This window comes from Petromyzon marinus, chromosome 26 (genome assembly GCF_048934315.1).
Source record: "Petromyzon marinus isolate PM22_M1 ecotype Great Lakes invasive population chromosome 26, UKy_Petmar_22M1.pri1.0, whole genome shotgun sequence".
NCBI classification, from domain to species: Eukaryota; Metazoa; Chordata; class Hyperoartia; order Petromyzontiformes; family Petromyzontidae; genus Petromyzon; species Petromyzon marinus.
Genome location: NC_133692.1, coordinates 11,478,274 through 11,500,088, shown reverse-complemented (window position 1 = coordinate 11,500,088; position 21,815 = coordinate 11,478,274). Strand labels below are relative to the sequence as shown.

At 44.2% G+C, this 21,815-nt stretch overlaps 1 protein-coding gene across 12 annotated transcripts in view; it reads right to left on the bottom strand.

The window, feature by feature from the left end:
* The window catches only part of LOC116946270 (ankyrin repeat and fibronectin type-III domain-containing protein 1-like), a 264,496-nt gene that overhangs the window by 42,435 nt on the left and 200,246 nt on the right, over positions 1-21,815 (bottom strand). For all 12 annotated transcript variants that reach the window (XM_076069931.1, XM_076069932.1, XM_076069935.1 and 9 more), the window contains 6 exons: positions 19,904-20,114; positions 13,375-13,569; positions 8,082-8,195; positions 6,626-6,723; positions 4,390-4,480; positions 1,846-1,956 (listed from right to left, as the gene is read on the bottom strand). In XM_076069931.1, the coding sequence (XP_075926046.1) occupies positions 1,846-1,956; positions 4,390-4,480; positions 6,626-6,723; positions 8,082-8,195; positions 13,375-13,569; positions 19,904-20,114 (820 nt within the window). The remainder of the gene's footprint in view (positions 1-1,845; positions 1,957-4,389; positions 4,481-6,625; positions 6,724-8,081; positions 8,196-13,374; positions 13,570-19,903; positions 20,115-21,815) is intronic.

The window sequence follows — 21,815 nt, the reverse complement described above, 5'->3', positions numbered from 1 at the left end:
CATCTAAACGGATTATCTCACCTGCATCGATAAAGGATGATCAACATAATACAGCAGTCACCTTTTATAGAAAGAAATACAGTATGAGTGCACGGCAATCATATTTTTTACCTTCAATGTGCAGAAAATGTTCACGTAAATTAGAACTTTGGTTGTAATTGAACTTCCCGTGGAATTACAATTGAATGGGGGAAACAGCCAATGGCGTTCAACCATAGTGGCGAAATGTTAACTACCTCGCCTGATATGTAGGAGGGCGTCGGTTCGATCCCGACCCTGACGCCTGTATATTTGGATTTTGCGTGTTCTCCCCGTGGTCGTGTGGATTTTTATCCGGTTTTTCCCTCCACATTTAGAATCAACGTGCGTTTAAGAGTATGTGGCTGATATAAATGTCCACAGGATAAGCCACTTCGTTCAGCTATCATTTGTGGCCAGGTCATTTCTGAGAAAGAGCTACATAGCCTTGCTCTTGATTTCTGCATAAGCGTTAAAATCCAAGTTAGGAAGACCAAATAATAAACAGAATTTTAAAAAGACCAGTGGCTGCCAACTTGTTTCTTATCGTGTAGCCCCTACCAGACCCCTATCAACTGTGTAGGTTTAACATTAAATTACTTGAATAACCTCTACATTTTACTCACATTTAAATGCAATTACCGTAATAACTATACATCTTAAATTAAAGAATTACATTTTAATAATACTTAGAAGAACAAAACCACTGGTACAGTTTATATTTATCTCAGTCACTTATCATGACCATTCACCAGAAGAGATCGCCGAGTGTGGAAAGGTGAAGATATTTTCTCATGGGAATTAAGAATTCCTTCTGTTTCTTTGTAAACTGAGATTTAAAAAAAAAATTAGAGCGAGAACGCTCGTGCAACATGTGGATGGTTGAGGCGGACAAGTGCCCGCGTTCATTGAATTCTATAAAACGGATAAGTATAACGATTTAGAATTGTTACTCTACACACAATGCAGCAACGCTTCGTATTCCTCAGAATTGCCAAGGTTTCAACAATAAAAACACCACCACCATCACCACAAGGCAACAAACCATTTCCAGATGAAGATAAAGCATCTCCATGTCAAGGGAGAATGCCTATTGGTGGTCCTGAGTCAGTGGTAAAAAAAATTAACATTCCCATGGCAGGAAAAAGGATCGCCAGATAGCGACAAATGTTACATTTCTAGAAAGTGTTCCTTATTTCATCCATCCCAGAGGTATGATGGCTGAATTAAACTTACAACCCTTTGCTTTTGAATTGAGCACGCTGTCATATCTCCACCAAGCTGGATTACAACACAGTATTCATAAATGGAAGTATATTATTTTTTGACAAGGGAAAGCTACCACGGTGTAATGGCTACCACACTGGACTTGCAATCCAGTGGTCGCCGATGCGAGCTCTCCCGGAGTGAGCAGCTGAGACAACGGTACAGGTTCCTTGAATCCCACCGCCTCCATCCACGCAGAGCGGTGTACATGAGCATAGCACTGTTTGTCCCTCGGAAGGCTGCGTGTGCGGTGGTGGAGTGTAGGTGCCCCCATCTCTTCCAAGACGTCTGGCTACCATGGAGGAATACAATCCACACCACCCTCTAGAAAGGCTCGATCGTGGCCCCCTCTCGCCAAGACTTTTTTTGCAAGCGGTGGAGTGAACAAGAAATCGCGGGGCTGTGCCTTGAGCTGTATCCATTTCGATACGCAGATGGTTGATCACAGTGGAAGGTGGGAGAGCGCTATCCTTTCCCCTGACTGAGACTGATTTGATTGTCTATGCATGCAGGCCCCTCAGGAGGCGAAACGTGCACGTGACCTCCGCAAGGCCTGCTCACCTCCAAAATCCCACTGCTGCCGGGCATTCTTGACCAGCTTCAAGAGGTGTTCCAGAGCCTCCGTCCGATGTCCGGTGTCCCGGACCTCCCGCCCATCGCACTGCCGCCAGTCTGTGTGTATGTGTGTGCGCGCGTGTGTGGGGAGCGATAGTGTAGCGGTTAGCACTACGCTGCGCTATGAACCTGGCGACCCTGGTTCGATTCCCGCTCACGGCCAACACCGGTGACGATTATCTGAACCGGTCCCGGGCCTCCCCTAGGTCGACTCAGCCTCAAATGAGTACCTGGTGCGGTGTGTAAACATTGCCACTAGGGAGACAAAGGCGGTCGGGCGTGGTGCTGGCCACCCACCCCCTCGTGTACCGTTCCGGCCTTCATAAGTGCTCGCTAACAGCACTTGCCCCTACAGTCTGTTAAGGCTATATGGGGGATCTTTGTTCTTTGTTGTTGTGTGTGGGGTGGGCCCAGCGTACCGTAGTTAAAAATGCAGCCTTCAGCAATAAAACTAGAAAGCATGTAATGATCTGTTGATTCGTCAATTGATATCTATTATTTTGCTCATATGTATGTAGGTTGAACTTCTTTTGCACCGTACATAGCCAACCGTGCTAAACAGAGGTGTGGGGGAAGGACAACAAACTAAACACCAACAGCAGTTCGAAAAAAATAAGTTTTCAATCTAGATTTAAAAGTGCATAGCTCCAGTGGCTTTCTAACATCGGAAGGAAGAGCGTTCCAGACGCCGCATAAGTGAATCTGAAAGCGCACTATGCAGTGAACGTCTTTGTTCGATACTTACACAACATATACAAGTGTTACATTTACACCGATTGAGCGGACAAAAGTCTAAGGTAGAAAAAAATGAGAAATAAGTATAAATTAGATGGCAAAATTAGGCAATCCAATTAAGTGAGTCTTTCATTGAATCGTAATATATCAAATCTCTGGAGGGATTCATTGTTTCATGCCTTCAGACTAGTAATAACAATTTTCGATGGTGATACCCAAGCAAGCACATGGATTAACTCAAATGTCAAATATCAGAACAATACGGAAAAAAAACCCGACATAATATGCCAGCGTGTAACAGATAACATTTCAAATTTACACGTGGTTTTCCTGTGAACACCGAAAACCTCCCAACAGATTATAGCAGAAACACTATACAGTCACAGAACACATTCGTAATTTTAGACTTACAATTTCATTCAAGTTCTGAGCTCTAACAGTTTTTTTTTTTAAATAAGGGATAATGTATATTTCTAGGCGTCTTGGGTTGTAATAATATGACAAAGGTGCAGTGCTGCAGATACTTGCTCATGTCGATGTCGTTGAAAGGGCCATCCATGAGCGGTAGCTCCAAAATGCCTCCTCTGAAGAGGATATTTTGGCCTACTCTTCTACGCTGGTCAGACGTTATGGAAGAGGTGGGAATACCCACACATTGCCCCACCACACGTGGCATGCTGATACAATTTATACTGCTGCGTGGATAGAGGCGATGAGGCGATTGAGCGATGGGGAAGGATTTAAGAAACGTGTCCACCGTTTCAACTGCCGCGCCTGGAGGCTTCTGGTTGAAAAAATTGATACTCCGACCGATGCTTCTTTTGTTGTGGAGTAACTCATGCAGCCAGCTATGGCTCTAGGATTTGGTGTTACATGTTATTTATGTAGTTTATTGTAAAAATTCGGTCACAGTCCTTGTGATCACTGTTACGTTGCAATTATGGCTTTATTTTTTGGTGATTTGGAAAACGTTTTTTGGTTTGTTTTGTTGTAGTACGGAGCTAGACTGATGGCCTTAATCTAAGTTTTTGTGGTTGTTGTTTGACTTGCAACTCACTGGGATTTTTTGCACACAGCGTTGGTGTACGGGGCTTTTTTCATGAATATTTTTGCTGTTTTTTTTCCATGGATTTTCTGTTTGCACAGTCACAGAGTCACTTTAAGATGTTTGTCCTGTTCGTGTTTTTTTGTTTGTTGTGGTTGCACCCGATTCAAGAGCCGAATGGCTCACAGGGCTGTACCAAAATAAACTGGAACTGAAACTGGTTTGCGAGTCACAGCTTGCTCACATTTACACCACGGCGAACATCCCTTGGGTAGCGAGAGTAGCGTGAATATAATGCCATGAATGTTATTAAATGCCTTCACCGTGGCTAGTGCACAGCAAATGAAGTGTGGTCATGAGCAATGCTGCAGGGAATTGTTGCATCACAGGGGTTCCCACTAATGTGTGCCTGTTTAATATAGCTGTGGAACTCATCAGAAAAGTTGCGCATACTAGATGTGGCCTAAAGGAATTCGAAATAGGATACTAAAAGTGCACACAGAAGAGTGATTCTTCCTTCATATGGCAACCGTAAACAACAAAGCAATTAATGTATTATGTTGCATGATTAATGCATAACAGGGGGGCTTCTAAATAAACCTAACATTAGGTTGGTGTGGAGTTACTGAAAGTGTTACTGTCCTCCGGCTGTACGCTGCAAGAAGAGAATGCCGTAACATTGATAATGTTGCTGGTTGTTGCCATCTTACCCGATGGGATCGCAAAGACAGGAAGTGAAGTCTGTGTGGGACCCCATCCTTTCATGTTGTAAGCCATCACGCGCACGTAATATTCACAGCCCTGAACAAGAGAAAACGCGCAAATGTAATATTTTGATTCAATTATATCTATGTGTGTGTATATATAGTATGTGTCGTACCATCGATGTGTATTTAATATAAATAAAAAAAACTAATTTCAACTTAATATTAGACTATGGCTCTTATAAAAATAAATAACATCTACTTGTGTAATTATTGACAAACATAAATCGTTACGTGAAATTCGCCTGAGAAAATTACGAGCCATTAAACGTTCCTCATTAAATGGCGTGAATCGCATGCTTCAAGCGAGCACAATGAAACACACTGCACCGCCTCAACGTATAGGAACATAAACACCTTAAGCCTAGAGAAGGACCAAATTAACATTTAAAAAAATGTTGGCGTGGCGGCCTTTAGCCTCTGAGCAAAAATGTGGGCGGCTGCGGGACACTACGAGGCTGTGTACGGTGCTCAGTGGCCACACCGTTAGCGTGTGACAAGCAAATCATTTTCTTTGAGCGAGGAACGCTCCCAACAAAAGAGGCTTTCAGGGGCGCTTTCCTTTCCGTTTGTCGGGTGTCTCGCCTGCCCGACGCTGCTGCCGCAGGGCTTCTCTATAGGCTGCGTCGGCCAAGGTAAAAAAAAAAACGGGTGCGCTGAGGCCATTTGCGTAACGAGAGGTGACAAACGCGGCGCAGACACATTCGGCGCAACGTGGGAGCAACAACGCTCGCGGGATTTAGAACATACTTGACGGGACGGATTAAAGGAATGCGTGGATGAGAAAACGTGCTCGGATTAAAGACAGAGCTCGCAGCCGTAGTAGGCATGGGCTGGGAGTATCGCTCCAGGGAACGATGGACGATGGTCAAGAACAACGATGAAGCGGCAGCCAAAGGATGGAACACATTCAACAGGATGCCCAGGATGCAACGGAATCAGCTCATGTGTGGGCACTCGGCGCATCACTACAATGCAGGGTCCTGAGCAACTGGTGCAGCTTGGAGAGGCACTTGTGTCCACCAGTTCAATGATCGTGGCTGATAATGGCGAAAATGCTGGCCCATTGAATAAATGCTGGGATTAGTAACCAATGATGATTGTTGTGTTCATGGTGAAAGAGCTGCTACTGCTGATAACTATGTTCTGAAAACAAAGGGAAATTCACTGACGTGTCATTGAAGGGTGAAGGTGTGATGCAAGAGATATCAGCGCAGCCAGAACAAGAGGTTGTATACTGTATCACTGCAGGATGTGCACACTGGAACAATGCATCTGGGGTAGAGATTGTCTCAAGACACATCGCCATAATGAATTATTATTTCGTTGGCTGTTTCATTGAGCATGGAGACTACCTGATGGATTAATCCCAATAGGCATGGAACCATTCTATAACGCAGCAACATAAAATCGAACTAGGATATAATTGTTTAAGATTCTCACCTGTGTATTGATAATGTGTTTACAAAACAATGGTTATCAGTAGTGTAATATGTTCCACCTGTAAGCAATCTGGTCTGGGTTGCACAGGTGTTTAAAGAGCTCAACTCCATTGGAAGGGTTGCAGATGAAATCCAGGCCAGGTGTTGACTTAGCCCATCGTCCTCTCCGAAGTCGACTGATCACGGCCAGGGAAATGAGTGCCTACCATTGCTGGTTTTAGCAGAGCCACTTTATTGTTTTGTACAAGACAAAGCACAGGCATATTATAATAATATTATAATATGGAGTGGGTGTGCAGTGGTTAACTTACTGCACAGTGAGCCTGGCCACTAGAGTTCAATTCCTGCCCACTACTATAACATCAGTGGCCAAGATCAGTAAAATCTCATCGAGTCATTGTGCCAGGGACAGTATCAGGGGTGGGAGCACTGGGCTGAGCCCTGCACCATCAAATGTCCCTTTGGTCCCCCACGCAAGTTCACTCCCCGTAGCAGTGGATCACTATCATAGTGCCCCGCACACAACAATTCGACAGGGCTACCCATCCGAGAGAAAGCTGAAGCCGAGGCCCTGCCTGGGCCTCCCGTTTGACCACGCCACACTCACCAGCGTGGTACAATACGGTCAAACAACCATCATGACCAGAATGGCATGGGGCTGCCTTCGTCCAGCAGTAGATTACTAGTTATTTCAGTAAACGTAAAACATTTTACGGAGACCGGTTCTGCCCTGGTCTTACCGAGGTCAGCCCTGTGATTTGGTAGCATAAAGAGTGGCAATCTTCCAGTACAGCTTCTCCTGCAAGCTGTTCAAATTCCTCCATGAGACTCCATTCCACTGCAACAGAGACGATCAGAGAGAACAAATCAATACATACGATATTTTCTACAAATGACAACGATGATGACGATGATGATGATGAAACAATTTACAAGCACACAGTTCAGTTTCTAGAATTTTTTTTTACGAAATCCTGCACAAGCAATGTTTGCAGGGATTTACAGGACTTCAGGAATTTCTGCATTTGGCATAGAGAGCATGCATTATCTGTAAACCATCTATGATTCTTAACTCTTTGGGCTGTTAAGCTATGTCAGAAATAACAAAGCACCGTGTAAACAGTCATGAATGAAGGGTTGTAAAGGGCAAATTATTGTTAAACTGTTTGCCATGTCAGAGGTCAATTCTGGCCTATAATACCTGTTGCATAACACAGCCCTTGACTTGAAAAATCGATTTCTTTCAAGCAGATTACCGAAAATGGGTTTCATTCATTTTTAAAACGACTTTTTTTTAAGCAAGTGTACTTGTTTAAAATCTGCATGAAATTAATTGCGAAATTACACAGATAATTTCACTGTAAGAAAGGGCATAACGATGGAAATTTCCCCCACTCACATTTCGCATTTTCTTCATTTCCGAGAATCCGAATTTTGGTTATCATAATTGGGGGAGCCGTCAGAAACAGCGATAACAATGCGAGGATGACGACGCATTAAACCTCAGAGGCTGCCCTACCGCATTGACATCATCAGGTTGGTGAGACATGTGTGGGTGGCATGGGCTCAATGTGAAATTCATTGAAGTTGCGTTAGCAGTTATCGCCTTTGACACAAGAACGTAACATAAACAGAGCAAATGCAAAGCAATTTGCGTGAGACAGATCAAACGCAGCGGTTCGTGCCATGGGCTAACATCGCCGGCAAGTGATGTCTGAACTTGTCCTGGACCAGCCCTCCTTACACCAAACCTTCACTGACCAGCATGGTGAAGTATGATCAAGCGATCCAACATGACCCCTGCGGTGTGGGAGAGACATTCAAGCAGCAGTGGAATGATATTCTGTGCATTCTCATGCTGTGCTCATTGGATGCTTTCATAATGCAATGGGTTAGCACGCTGGCCTTATAATCCCGAGGTCGTTGAAACAATGGGTCAGTTTATTAATTAGGCAGCTCGCACGCGGTGGAAGCAAACCGCGGTCAATCCCATTTCTTCCAAGCCGTCTGGCTGGCATGGCAGAGTAGTCCAACGCACCCTTCTCTCGAGCGGCCCCTCTTAGCGGAGGCCTCTCGCGCCGATCGCAAGGGCTGCACCATTTAACCGTCGGCTCATTTTGACGGTGGGGGTGGTGGGGGGAGGAGGGATGGGTGTGGACGGACGTTGTGCACCGGGAGAGAGCGAGCGAGCGTTACCGCGGTAACGCGTGACGACCGCCGAGTTGACGCTGTGCGGCTCCTGGAAAGTGACGGCGAGGCTGTCGGCCCCCGTGACTGACAGACACACCTGGGCTGGCGCCTCGGGGACTGCTGCTCCGCACACAAAGACAAAGATCCCACCCACCCCCAAAATCGTGTAGTCTTCAACACACTGTTGGGGGCAAGTGCTGTCAGCGCGTGAGCTCCCATGAAGACCGGCGCGACGCACGGCAGGGTGGGTGGCCAGCATCGACGACGCCCGACCGCGTTTTTCTCCCCAATACTGACGGTTATTGCGCACCGCACACGGATTACTCATTTAATGCTGAGTTGACCTAGGGGAGGCCCAGAACCGGTTCAGACATTCGTCACCGATGTTGGCCCATTAGCGGGAATCAAAGTCGGGATTCCAGGTTCGCAGGGCAGCGCGCTCACCTCTACACTAACCGCTCCCATGGGCATGGACACATGCACACCGTACATACACAGACAAAGATCCCCGGTATAGCCACAACACACTGTCGGGGCAAGTGTTGTAAATGAGCGTCTAATAAGGTTGCCATGATTCTGGAAGGGGTTAACAGTGGACTCAGTACCATGTCTCATTCCCCGCCAGCTTGGTCCTCGCTAAAGCCAATGTTATCCACACCGCAACAAAGCTTGAGCCAACAAGATGCACGGTTTGTCGGCATGGAACCATGTGCCCTCATCTGTGACCCCCAACACCTGACCGAATTGCCACGATTTGGGGTTGCGATTTAACCCAAGAATCATGTTCATTTGTCGATTTCTCTCCGTCTCCTTTGTTTAGTTTAATTTTTTTCTTCCATATCATCCATCCACTCCACCAGGCAAAAATGTGCATACGCGTTGAATAATTGATTCTCACAAGACAATTCAATGCGGGTACCACGAGTGTATGATTAAACGTCAATCAATTAAACTGCACGAACGACACGGTCCTATTCATTGCCGTAGCTAGTGGTTTAGCCTGGGTAGCTGCAATCAAAGCACAATACACTGGCAGCCAATGGCTCACTCTGTTGGGACTGCCATTTCAATGCATTCTTTATTCCAAAATTGAAAACACAACTGCAGGCAATGCTATAGCGTTCGGGTGGTTCATGCTTTGTCCTGTACAGAAACGAGCTGTCCCATCGGAACGGACTTTTTTTTCCAGTACAGCTCTCCGATGTGTTTGCGGGTCGTACCGCGTGCCGGGGGAGCTTGTGATTTGTTTCCTGAAGAAGTTGTCAGCACGTTGAGCAAAACGTCGGATATCATGTCGAACAACCCGGAAACACATCGGAGAGGTACAATGTGGCACACAAAAACAAAGGTGCCCCCTATAGCCCGAACAGACTCTTGGGGCAAGTGCTGTTAGCGAGCGCCTATGAAGGCCGGCACGGCACACGAAGGGGTGGGTGGCCAGCACCACGCCCGGCCGCCTTTGTCTCCCCAGTGGCGATGTTTACGCATCAGGTACTCATTTGAGGCTAAGTTGACCTAGGGCAGGTCCAGGACCGGCTCAGATAATTGTCACTGGTGCTGGTGGCCGTGAGCAGGAATCGAACTTGGGTCGCCGGGTTCGTAGTCCAGTGCGCGAACCGCTTCACTACCACTCCCCAAAATGTGACACACACACACACACGCTCGCACGCACACACTCAAGAGCCGAGAGGGTTAAGGCTTGCTGTGCACTATAGTTGGAGTGTTGCATGCATCAGTCACCACCTGCCGAGTCAGGGCACAGCAGGGTCTTGCACGCGAGGCAATCAGGCGGCGTTGGAAACCACATGTGAAAACGTTGTCTCCGCTGCCGCGACCTTGCCAAGGATAGAGAGTTGGGAAGCTACGTGCCTATTCGGCATGGGTACAAGCGACGCACCGCAAGGGCTTAACTCACGGAGGTGAACCATGAATCTACATAACGGAAACGATGTTCTGCCGCTCAGTGAAGTCTGATCAGGGTCCTGGGAAATGTGACAAAGCCGTTTACTTTTTTGCATTAAATATTCGTTCAGCTTTCAATTTTAAGACTAACAAAACATAAAAAATAAATATATAATGGAGATTTGTTTAAGAACATTGTTTGTTTGTGAAAAGCCAGGGGATGTGATGCTGAATGTGAATGAATGCAGACAGCCCTGTGTCCTGTAAAATGCGTATATATTGCTGCGAAGCTGACATAATTTTCATTGACGTAACACACAACTTGATATGGCAATTTTCATAATTGATGGTGAGAGCAATATCACCTCCATAGCAATGCACAATGTCATTGCAAGATATGCAATCAATGAGGGATATGTTTGTGAATGCGTGTTCCATTATAAAGTGTCAAATGCAATGTTTGGGCCAATGTATGAGAACAAAAGTGAGTGTATGGGAATAAGGGGATACCATTTTAACACGCAGCCTTTCATTACCAATAGTGGCATTGTGTAAATTCTTAATTATTAAGGAAATAAAACGTTTATAATACTCATGGATGAGTCATTATTCACATAGTTACTGCATTTAAAATGTTGTATTTGTGTGTGCTTTTAGAGTATTTAAGTAAATTGTTGTGATAGCTTAACACGTAGGCTGTCGCTTCCAATATTATCCATAATAGAGGCGTTTGGGTTAAATCGCGTAAATGTTTCATTAAACCTACAGAAACAGGAGGAGAATTTCTCCACAACTCTGGCTGTCGCCTGATGATGCTTGTTCTAACTACTGGCGAAACGTCGTACTCGAATTGTAAATGTTGTGGGTTTATACTCTCCAACACACCGATGTGCTGTACTAGTAGTGAATTGGCATGTTTTGTTTACGTAACAAACCTCAATATTTGGCTGTGACAGATGGTGGCAGGTTTAAAGACACATTATATTCATGCGATCTAGATTTTTGTGACAGTTTTGATTTGATATGTAAAAGCGGTTTGTTTTATCAGGGATTAAAATGGTTGAACAGGATACGTTGAGACAAAGATTATCAGCAAATATTCATCTAGTGAAGAGCATCTTCTTTGGTTCTTTCGGTAAAGTCACGTAGAATGAGAATAAAATAATAAATTGATAAAATAAAATAACACAATAATATTCTCACGACGTTTCGGCCACAACACAAGCGGCCTTCATCAGGTGAAGGGGACGAGACTGTCTGGAGGACAGCGCTGGAGTGAGAAAGCCACGCTGAGATCACGACCTTTAAGCTGTGTGAGAAGAAACAAAGCGCCTTGACAAAGGAATTAGCATAGAATTTAGCATTGAAATGGCTGAGTGATTAGCTTGTGACTGGTCACAGAAAAGGCTATGTTAAAGTTAAAGCATACACATCCGCAAAGGCACCCCTTGACAAAGGAATTATCATATAATTTAGCATTGAAATAGCTAAGTTAAAGTACACACATCCGCAGAGGCACTCCTTGACAAAGGAATTAGCATAGAATTTACCATTGAAATAGCTGAGTGATTAGCTTGTAACTGGTCACTGAAATAGCTATGTTAAAGTCAGAGCATATACATTCACCGAGGCACCTAGTACAAATCAAACAGGAGAATTTAGCATTGAAATAACTAGGCGAATTTAGCATTGAAATAACTGAGTGATTAGCTTGTGACTGGTCACAGAAATGGCTATGTTGAAGTTAAGGCCTACACATCTGAGCTATTCACAGTAACTGGGTATACAATACAATATATAATGAATACTATATAGTGAACCAATAAAAATACTAAAATATAAATTACCTCAATGTTATTCTTAGTTTTTTCGGTAAAGTCACGTTGAAGAGAAACAACAAAATAACAAAATATATATAAAACAAAAAAAAATTCTCACGACGTTTCGACCATAACTCAAACACCTGATGATGACCGTTTGAGTTATGGTCGAAACGTCGTGAGAATTTTTTATTGTTTTATATATATTGTTATTTTGTTGTTTCTCTTCAACGTGACTTTACCGAAAAAACTAAGAATATGAATTACTGCAGTCACGAAAGCTTTAAATCAAAATTTACCTCAATGTTATCAATAAACTCTATATTCTCCAATCAGCTAAGCTACCAACAATAAGTCGTTATATGTGATATATTGTATACCCAGTTACAATAAGTCGTTATATGTGATATATAAAGACTTATTGTTGGTAGCTTAGCTGATTGGAGAATATAGAGTTTATTGATAACATTGAGGCAATTTATATTTTAGTATTTTTTATTGGTTCACTATATAGTATTCATTATATATTGTATTGTATACCCAGTTACTGTGAATAGCTCAGATGTGTAGGCCTTAACTTCAACATAGCCATTTCTGTGACCAGTCACAAGCTAATCACTCAGTTATTTCAATGCTAAATTCGCCTAGTTATTTCAATGCTAAATTCTCCTGTTTGATTTGTACTAGGTGCCTCGGTGAATGTATATGCTCTGACTTTAACATAGCTATTTCTGTGACCAGTTACAAGCTAATCACTCAGCTATTTCAATGCTAAATTCTATGCTAATTCCTTTGTCAAGGAGTGCCTCTGCGGATGTGTATACTTTAACTTAGCTATTTCAATGCTAAATTTTATGATAATTCCTTTGTTAAGGGGTGCCTTTGCGGATGTGTATGCTTTAACTTTAACATAGCCTTTTCTGTGACCAGTCACAAGCTAATCACTCAGCCATTTCAATGCTAAATTCTATGCTAATTCCTTTGTCAAGGCGCTTTGTTTCTTCTCACACAGCTTAAAGGTCGTGATCTAAGCGTGGCTTTCTCACTCCAGCGCTGTCCTCCAGACAGTCTCGTCCCCTTCACCTGATGAAGGCCGCTTGTGTTGTGGCCGAAACGTCGTGAGAATATTATTGTGTTATTTTATTTTATCAATTTATTATTTTATTCTCATTCTACGTGACTTTACCGAAAGAACCAAAGAAGATTAATCCTTGCAGTCACGAAAGCTTTAAATCGAAATTTAGTGAAGAGCACACATAAATAAATTCATCGTCAGTGGCCAAGTATGGCCAGGTAGTTAACCTAAATCACAACAATTGTATTTCAGTGTCATAATCACATCAAACTCCCTAGAGTATGCTGGCGAGATGTTATCTCCCTCGCCTGGTACACATGAGGTCGTGGGTTCGAACACAACTCTGATGCCTGGGTCTGTTCCGTGACCTCCTGCCTTCGACACTTCACGTGGCCTCAAAAGTGCACCTAGTCTGGCACAAGCACCATGACGAGGTCACTGCCACTTAGTAGCAAACGGCCGCTGTTGTCATTGTTGTTGTTATTGTTGTGTGTGAGCATACATGCATGCTGAATGCCGGACACCATTCGCCGGAAAAGCCGCTGCCTCCACTCCCAGGCTCGGAGTTGCTTCTGCCACTCGGTGGCCTCGGCCGAGGCCGGCTCGCTGGCCAGCGCGGCCATCAGCTCATCCGCTCGCCGCTCGGCGTCCTCCACCAGCCCTGCCAGGTGCGCCAGCCGCTTGCCCGTGCTCGCAACTGTGCAGCAAATGGGGGACGGGGGGGGGGGAGCAGCAGGTACATTTAGTCAGACAGAGGGCCAGTTAGCCAACCGCAGGTCACAAAACAATGCTGACCGCTGCGCCAAAGCACCGTCATAGGGGAGAGTTGGCGGGTGGGGAAATGAGACGGGGTTAAGAGTAGAGTCGATGTGAAGATGGGGTAATTAAGAGGCAATTTAAGAAACACTCCATTTCAACAGGGCATCGTTCTTAAAAATAGTCTGGAGACTCAATGAGACTTTATTGGATAAATGAAGGATTATTTATTTTGAGTGATTGCAGATGTACTGGTTATTGTTACTCTTGGCTGAACATGTTCGGCCTTCATCCAGAAGGGCAATAGATTGGATGATAATAATAATATTAATATAAAATGTATTTAAGATCATTGTTACATATTGTGAAAAGTTAGTTTTGGCACAATTGTATCTTTGTATTTGTTTGCACATGTCTTGTAGAGCATTTTCATTTTCTTTATATTCTATCCACAGTTATTTCAACTGTGAAATTTGTGTAATAATATAGCATGAAGACTTCATTCAGAAATCCCGCAGCGCAGTATGCCCCACATGTCAGAGAACTGCTGCTGAAGAGATTGTCAGCAGGACTTCTGAAACATCTTTCAGGTGACCTTTTGATCTTGAAAACAGTTGGGGTCGATATTATTCACTATGCGATTGTCTTATGCATGACAGTAAAACTGATACTTTTTTATTTTAAGAGCTGAACTTGAGCAATTTGTGGAAACCCGATTTATATTTAGTCGAAACCATGAACTTGATACACTTAATAATCTAATTTATTTGCGAGTGGCTGCCCAGATTCGAACCCAAGAGGTAAGCAGTGGTGGCTGGGAAATCGGATATACAAATCACCCAGCCCATCGCCTTAGCCTTCTAACCCTTGTTTGTATCCCGTTATACATCCAATTCAACGTTTTGCTACTCCAGGCTTCCATTGCTTAATTGACTTACTGTCTAGGGCTCTCACCTGGCCAAAAGCCAGATGATGGGCTGCTGGCTGCGTTGACGTCAGTGTATATTTATGAAATGTATTACATTCACAGTTGGGTGAGCACATGTGACAGTGAGATCTGCTACACGGTCACCAGCTGCGATTGTAAACTCATTGGAAATAGTTGTTAATATCTACCTGGGTCCTTGCCCAAGATCCACCATTTAGCATCTGATGCTTCGGAATGCGGAAGATAGTATGCGTGCCACTGCGCTTCCATTAGCAGACGTTTCAGCATTTGCCGAGGATAATTGTAACTTTATATAGCTAAGCAGAAAATGCCTGTGCAAAAGTGAAGCATTTCAGTTTTTATATCACAGCAACATAAGTTTAAAATAATTCCACGTGTATAAAACAGGCTTTGGGCAACTGTGCCCTGGCTATATAATGTAGGGTTGAGCAGTGACCCTGATAATTAGTACCCTACACTTTGAACTCAGCATATTAAGTATTTGACTGCTACTATACATTTCCACGTGATAAGCCACTTCGTTGAGCTATCATTTGTGGCGGCCATGTTGCTTTTGAAATAGAGCTACACAGCTCAGTGGGCCTTACCTGGTAAAATAAAAAGTAGTTGAGGAGTTTTAAGTTTTAGCTAACGCCAGTGTTCGAGCGATATCCAAACTGGTTCCCAACCTCCGCCACAATTCCTCCCAGAATCAACGTCTACCAACTCAAACTGACCAACACGGTGAAGTTACGGTCCACGGCGTAAGGGGAGGCCTTCATTCAACAGTGTATTTATAAACGTCTTTAATATTATTTAGAAACGGGACTCCTTTCATTGCAGGCATGCACCACCACCTTATATATATAAAAAGGGAAAATAACAACTAACGATGATTCAGACGTCTGGGTATTCCTCATTCAAAAAAGGGCCACAGTGTGAAAAGATGAAAATAAACGTTCCCATCTCTGGAGTGATTCAAAACAAAACAGAGGATGGTATAGGTTCATAAAAGCATCGTACAGAATTGGAGAGACATCAGAAACACAACAAATATTCCAAGCGAATGTGGTAAGCGTGGAGGAATAGATTAAAAAAAAAACCTATTCTCTCTAGAGTTCCCTCCCACGGAGGCCCTTCCACCAAGTGCATGCGGTCTGAGGAAGCAATTTCCAGGGCTGCACCTTTTTTTTAAGCGTTAACCAGCGAAGGGTATCTGAAGTGTTTCGCGTGCGAGGCCACTTTGCTCTGAAACGTCACGAGGCAGCAAGGAAATGCTGGCATGGCTGCGCACCAAGGGTTGCCCAGTCGTACAGCAGCGTGGGTTAATTGTATTTGACAGCGTGGACGTTGCTACTTCGTTTAGTGTGCAAGTGCTGAAGACTTGTACAGTACCCAAGTTATTCCAGGCACGGGAGGAGAATCAAATGGGGTGTAAGCACACAGCCCTTTAAACCCACGTTGAGTTCGTTCGCATTATCGTAACGAAAGACATTATTTTTTAGGAGACAAATTGTTTTTTTTTTACAGTTAACAAAACACAGAATGTGCCGTTATAGACGTCGCTCACTTGATGGAGTAACGGTAAAACGGTGTTAACCTACGAGTGAACTTGTGACTGATTGTTTTCTCAACTGCTTAATTAAGTGCTGAAATCAAGCTAATTTGTGAAATTAAACCCGTGCAAAGTGATGGTACGTAGGGAAGATACATTAATAAATTGTCACAAAAACTTAAAAATCAACAGCAACTAAGTGGGAACACTGGCTCACTAATTAAACTGTACAACCGATGACAGATTCGAAACGAATTATCACAGCTCACAATAATCTCACATCGTGCTGCACTCACCACTGGAAGGTAGCCGGGAACAATGCATGCTTGTTTAGAACAGAATATAAGTCAAACATTTTTATACCGGGTGCAAGGCTGCACCCGGTATATTGTGAGGTGTATCATCTATGAGCTGGTGGGGGAACTAGAAGGTATCCCTGCATGGCAATTATTCGGTGCGCTTGAAATTTGTTCATTGTTAAAATAAGGTTCTTATCTTAAACGCCATGATATGGTCAGGACAGCCCTGGTTTTGCAGAGCATTTGGAGAATTTTTTTTTTCAGATTTAAAATAGGTGGGGTTACCTGACAATAGGGCGGTGGTTGTCAGGGGGGTAGGAGGGTGCCTATGAGCTGCAGGTGGGGTCACCTAGCCTGGTACAAGTGCCATTGTGACATCACCGCCACTTAGTGGCGAATGGCTGTTGTTCTTGTTGAGGTCAATGTCAGAGAGAGGCGGAGGGGGGGCACTCTCTGGGTGGGCAGGGGTAGTTATTGAGTGGGCGAGGCCATGTGAAAGTTGGTGTGGCTGAGGTTGGCAAGGGGCGGGCCAGCACAGATACCTGCTGTGGCACCCAGGGAATTGAATTGGGTAGTTTTATGATAATCAACACGTATTGCGCGTGACACCTCGCAATGATGAGCGCCAACATCACACATCCAGGGGTGTAACAATGAATCATCAGCACCCTGCCAGGATAGACGAATTGTCATAATTCAATACACCAATTTACTGATGAAAATGCATGCTTCCGCTAACAATACATGCATTCAATCACGTGCGCATAAATCGATGTTTTTCAATATTCTTTGCACATAATGGGCTTACATCGATCATCTAGCCACGAGAGTCTGCTAGATTCGCCATCATTATGAAGTAAAACAAAAAATTAAATTCCTGGAATAACATTGTGAGACTGAATTTATACTCTTTGGTTCTTTCGGAAGAGTCACGTTGGTAGAAAATAAAATAAATCACGACGTTCTGGGCGCAACACAAGCGTCCGTCATCAGGTGGGAAAGCATGGTCTGATGACGGACGCTTGTGTTGCCCCCGAAACGTCGTGATGTATTTTATTTTATACCTACGTGACTTTACCGAAAGAACCAAAGAGTATGGATTCCTGCGGTCACGAAAGCTTCAAATCAAGATGATGACAATTTAGTGAAATCGCAAGGCGGTTGAATTGTTATGCCACTTGCGACCCCAGCACTGTAATTTTCTTTAAACGCTTTCCGACACAGTCGAGCTGCGGGATATTTACACGACCGCGACTGTTGAACTCCGACGCGCGACAGTTGTGTGCTTAGCGAGTGCGTGTCACACCGCCGAGTCGGCTTGCGCGCGTTAACAGCGACACGATTTTCACTAATGTTGCCCACACGACCTCTGACTCCGATCGTCGGCCAGGCGCAAGGACACGTGCGCACTGCCCTCGTACCTCGGTGAGAACACGCGTAAGCGCCCATTCATACGAAACACAAGTCACGTAAAATGCAGGCGCAATAACGCAAAGACGGGCCATAGACTATACGGCATTTCAATAAGAATAATAATGTAGATTCATAAGGCGCCCTTAAACAATTTACATCGGTTTAAAACGTAGGCATTCTCACGGCCAATATTATCCATAATAGTGTTTTTTTGGGTTAGATCGTGTAAATATAAAAGCATCGTTAAGCCCGCCACCACCCGACACAGCCAATTAGTAAGGTTTGTCACGTAAACAGAACATGCCAATTTGTTACGAGTACAGCACACTGGTGTGTTATGGAGAAATCAGGAGGATTTCAGAGTCCCGTGTGTGTAAAGGAGGGAAATAGGCGAAGCAATAGGGTGAGAGAAGGCCTACGGGAGACAAGATAGGAAACTAGACAGAAAGAGGAACAGGGTGGGGGGTCTTCAATGACCGATAATTCCAAACCTCCAAGGGCATCGAGTTTCGCGATGCGTTGTAATCAACGGTCATCCACTGCCAGACCACAGCAACAGTCCACCGACAGCGCCTGCCTGCCCGTGGCCCGATTTCATCCGTCTCCCGTGTCGGGGCGTACTCTTGGACACTTCGCATTCCTCTGCTGCCAATCCGTAACTATTGTGGACCATCTTTTTTTGCATTTAGAAGTAAGTGCTTTGGCTAAATTCCGTGCGCACGTTTGTATCTTGAATGCCCAGAGGTTATTTCTTTTCTCCTCCCAGTACACCATTTATTAAGTCGTTTACTTGTCAGATATAGCTGCACGCAATAATAATAATACACCTTTGGAATGCCGACGTGCGGTGCTGGCTGAGCATTCAAAGCAGATATCACTATGACATTGGCAGCATTAAACATATATATCTGGCATGGTCTTTCACGCAGACGTAAGCACGCAGCTAAATGTTGAGTTACGAAAAAAAACGACGAAAGAACACATTTGAGCAAATTATGCGAGGGCCCTTAGGGTCCTTCTATAAATGACATTGTACTGGAACACCTTTGACCTGATGTTTAAATTCACACCAACATAAAGTCAAACGAGTGAGCCGCTTAGTAATCATATGAGTACACACGATCAACACCTTCTCATTGTTACTACACGTCAATGTATGCCTCGGGCATAACATCGGCATTGCATCCCACCAATAATTGTAAGTAATTTTAAACAAACCTGTCGTATGAATACAGAAGCTCTGAAACGCACCGGCATATTCCACGTGCATGAAATACTGAATGAAGGCTACTTTCTTTCAGAATTGGTGGCCGCATCACAGGCACGAAATGAACGCACCATTAGGCAAATTGCGCAAGGTAATTTAAATATCCCTTCGGTTGCCCTGTGGAATATCGCCAAATGCACACGATGTGTAGGTATAGTGTTATATGGTAAGGCCTCGATATTCGCGAGGGTTATGTTCTTGAAAATCACGCCACTGCTGGCGTCCACTAGAGGACGCTGCAGAGAGGTCCTCTATGTCATCTTCGGCCTACTCTCCATGCTGACCAGATGTCTCGGAAGAGGTGGGCATACCCATACTGATCTACTCGGGTGTACACATTTATACCTCTTGGAGGACAGGGACCCGGCAGATTGATTATTTTTTTAACTATCAGGCCGAATTGCAAGTCTAGTATGCTAACCATTGCAGCACGGCAGCATTACAACAGAATAAAGCAGTAAAAAAAACAATCGACACGTTGCCTGATTCATCATCAGTGAGTTTAACAGGTAGGCTTTTCCGACCAATATCATTCATAATAGAGGTTTTTGGGTTCGATCGCACAAATGTAAATGTGTCGTTAAACCTGCCAAAACCCGACAGCCAATTTGTAAGGTTTGTCACGTAGATAGAACATGCCAATTCGTTACCTGTACAGCACACCGGTGTGTTGGAGAGCAAATCCACAACATTTACAAGGTTTCACCAGTAATTACAACTAGCATCATCTGGCGAACGACCAGGTTTCGTTTTGAGTTGTGTATGAACGTGCATGAACATTGGGCCCGTGGGCTAGCAGGAGGCATAACTCACACTCGGGGCTCTCGTGAGCTCCGGCCGTCAGCAGCATGCGGGCGATGGGCACGTTGTTGGTCATGACCGCGACGTCGAGAGGCGTGAGGCCGTCGCTGTTGGGCGAGCTGAGGTCAAGCTCCTCGGCCGAATGGCGAGACAGCAGGCCCTGCACTGTGTCCATGTCCTGATGCTCCACCGCCTCAAACATCGCCTCGACGCACGTCAAGCCCTGCGACCCCCAGTGCACAGACACCCCCCGCGGGAATTTTAGAAAACACGTGCAGGCGTGCGATGCGCCCAAAATGATATTGGCTTATGGCAGCCGCAACGTATAACGTGTGAGAACCATTCGACTCTAGCAACAGACGTGAATTGATTTGTTTGTGCCACCGAATGTTTGTTAAACTTTCTGCACGACTTTTTCACCGTTGCATCGTTAAGGAGCAGCACAATGTGTGTGAAACATCTTGACGAATGGCGAGCATTAGTTGTAGCCTTGAGTTGATGTTTCGTGAAATGCTGAGTGATCATTTATCACCATTTTGTTGGTACATCTTCCAGGGGTCCCATAACACAGAGATGGTCTCCACTTGTATTTTACGATAGCAGTGCACAGCTGGTCCACGAGCCATTGACCCAAACATTGATTATTCATACCACAAAGGGTGGCAAAAGCGAATTAGGATTTTGTCGAACAATATTATCATGAGATCAAAAATATGGATGATAGCAAGGTAACTATGATAGCATTAATGAGAAAAGGTCATTCAAGAAAAGTATTGTCGTATTATTGATGGCGAATATCCTTTTGGAGAGAAAAATAAAATATCATTTGAAACATGTAGGCAACATGAAAATAAATAGAAAATTGTACGTACATAAAACTGAAATTATATACGCTAACCTTGGCGGAGACTGTTAGCGGTGAATACTGCCCATTTGTGAATACTGGAAGCGTTTGTCATCCCAAGTGGTACAAATCACCCACCCCTCTTGGCTCATGGGCTAAGCTGGGCAAAAAACACCGGTGTTTCCAATGCCGCAGTGTTTATTGGCAGTGTTTATCAGCGAGTGAATTTCACCAAAACATGTTTTGTTTATAAACCTCGTTGAAAAAGCATTAACACGGTTTGTTTCCCCGATAGTTTATGTAAACCTTTACTTTTTTCTCATTCATTTCCATGTGCCACCACATTTCAAAGTGTGCTTGCCTTGCATGGATCAAATACAACATCTATTTCCTCTCTTCACTTTGAAGGTCATTTGTCAAAAAACATTGATGCCATTACACTGAAACTATACTCTTTGGTTCTATTCGGTAAAGTTACGTAGGTAAAAAAATAAAATAACAAAAATCACGACGTTTCGGCCACAACACAAGTGGCCTTCATCAGGTGAAGGGACCGTGCTGTCATGAGGACAGCGTTGGAACTGTTTTGAGTATGTACGTTGAACTTTCTTTTGCACCATACCTAACCAACTGCGCTAATCGGAGGTGCGGGGGAAGGACAATGAACTAAACAAAAAAAGCAGTCCTAAATAAATGAGTTTTCAATGGAGATGATTTAAAAGCGCATAGCTCCAGTGGCTTCCTAATATTGGGAGGAAGAGCGTTCCAGATGGCCGCAGAAGCGCATCTGAAAGCGCGCGATGCGTTGACCGTTTTTGCTCGATGGTTAGCCAAAGGCTGCTGCGAGGGTGGCTGGAGTTTGCGTGATGGTTTACGCTCCTTGACGAGATCAGCATCATTTGTGGCAGGTACTTTGTGTGTAATGAGTGCGACCTTGTAATGTATTGTGATATCAAATCAAATTATAATTATTTTACAGTCGCAGCTGCATACATGCACACTCCTTGGTAGCAGGTAGTATGATAGGATGAGAAGTTTCCCTTTGCTTTGCTTCACTCGTGTAAAAAAACAAAATAATCG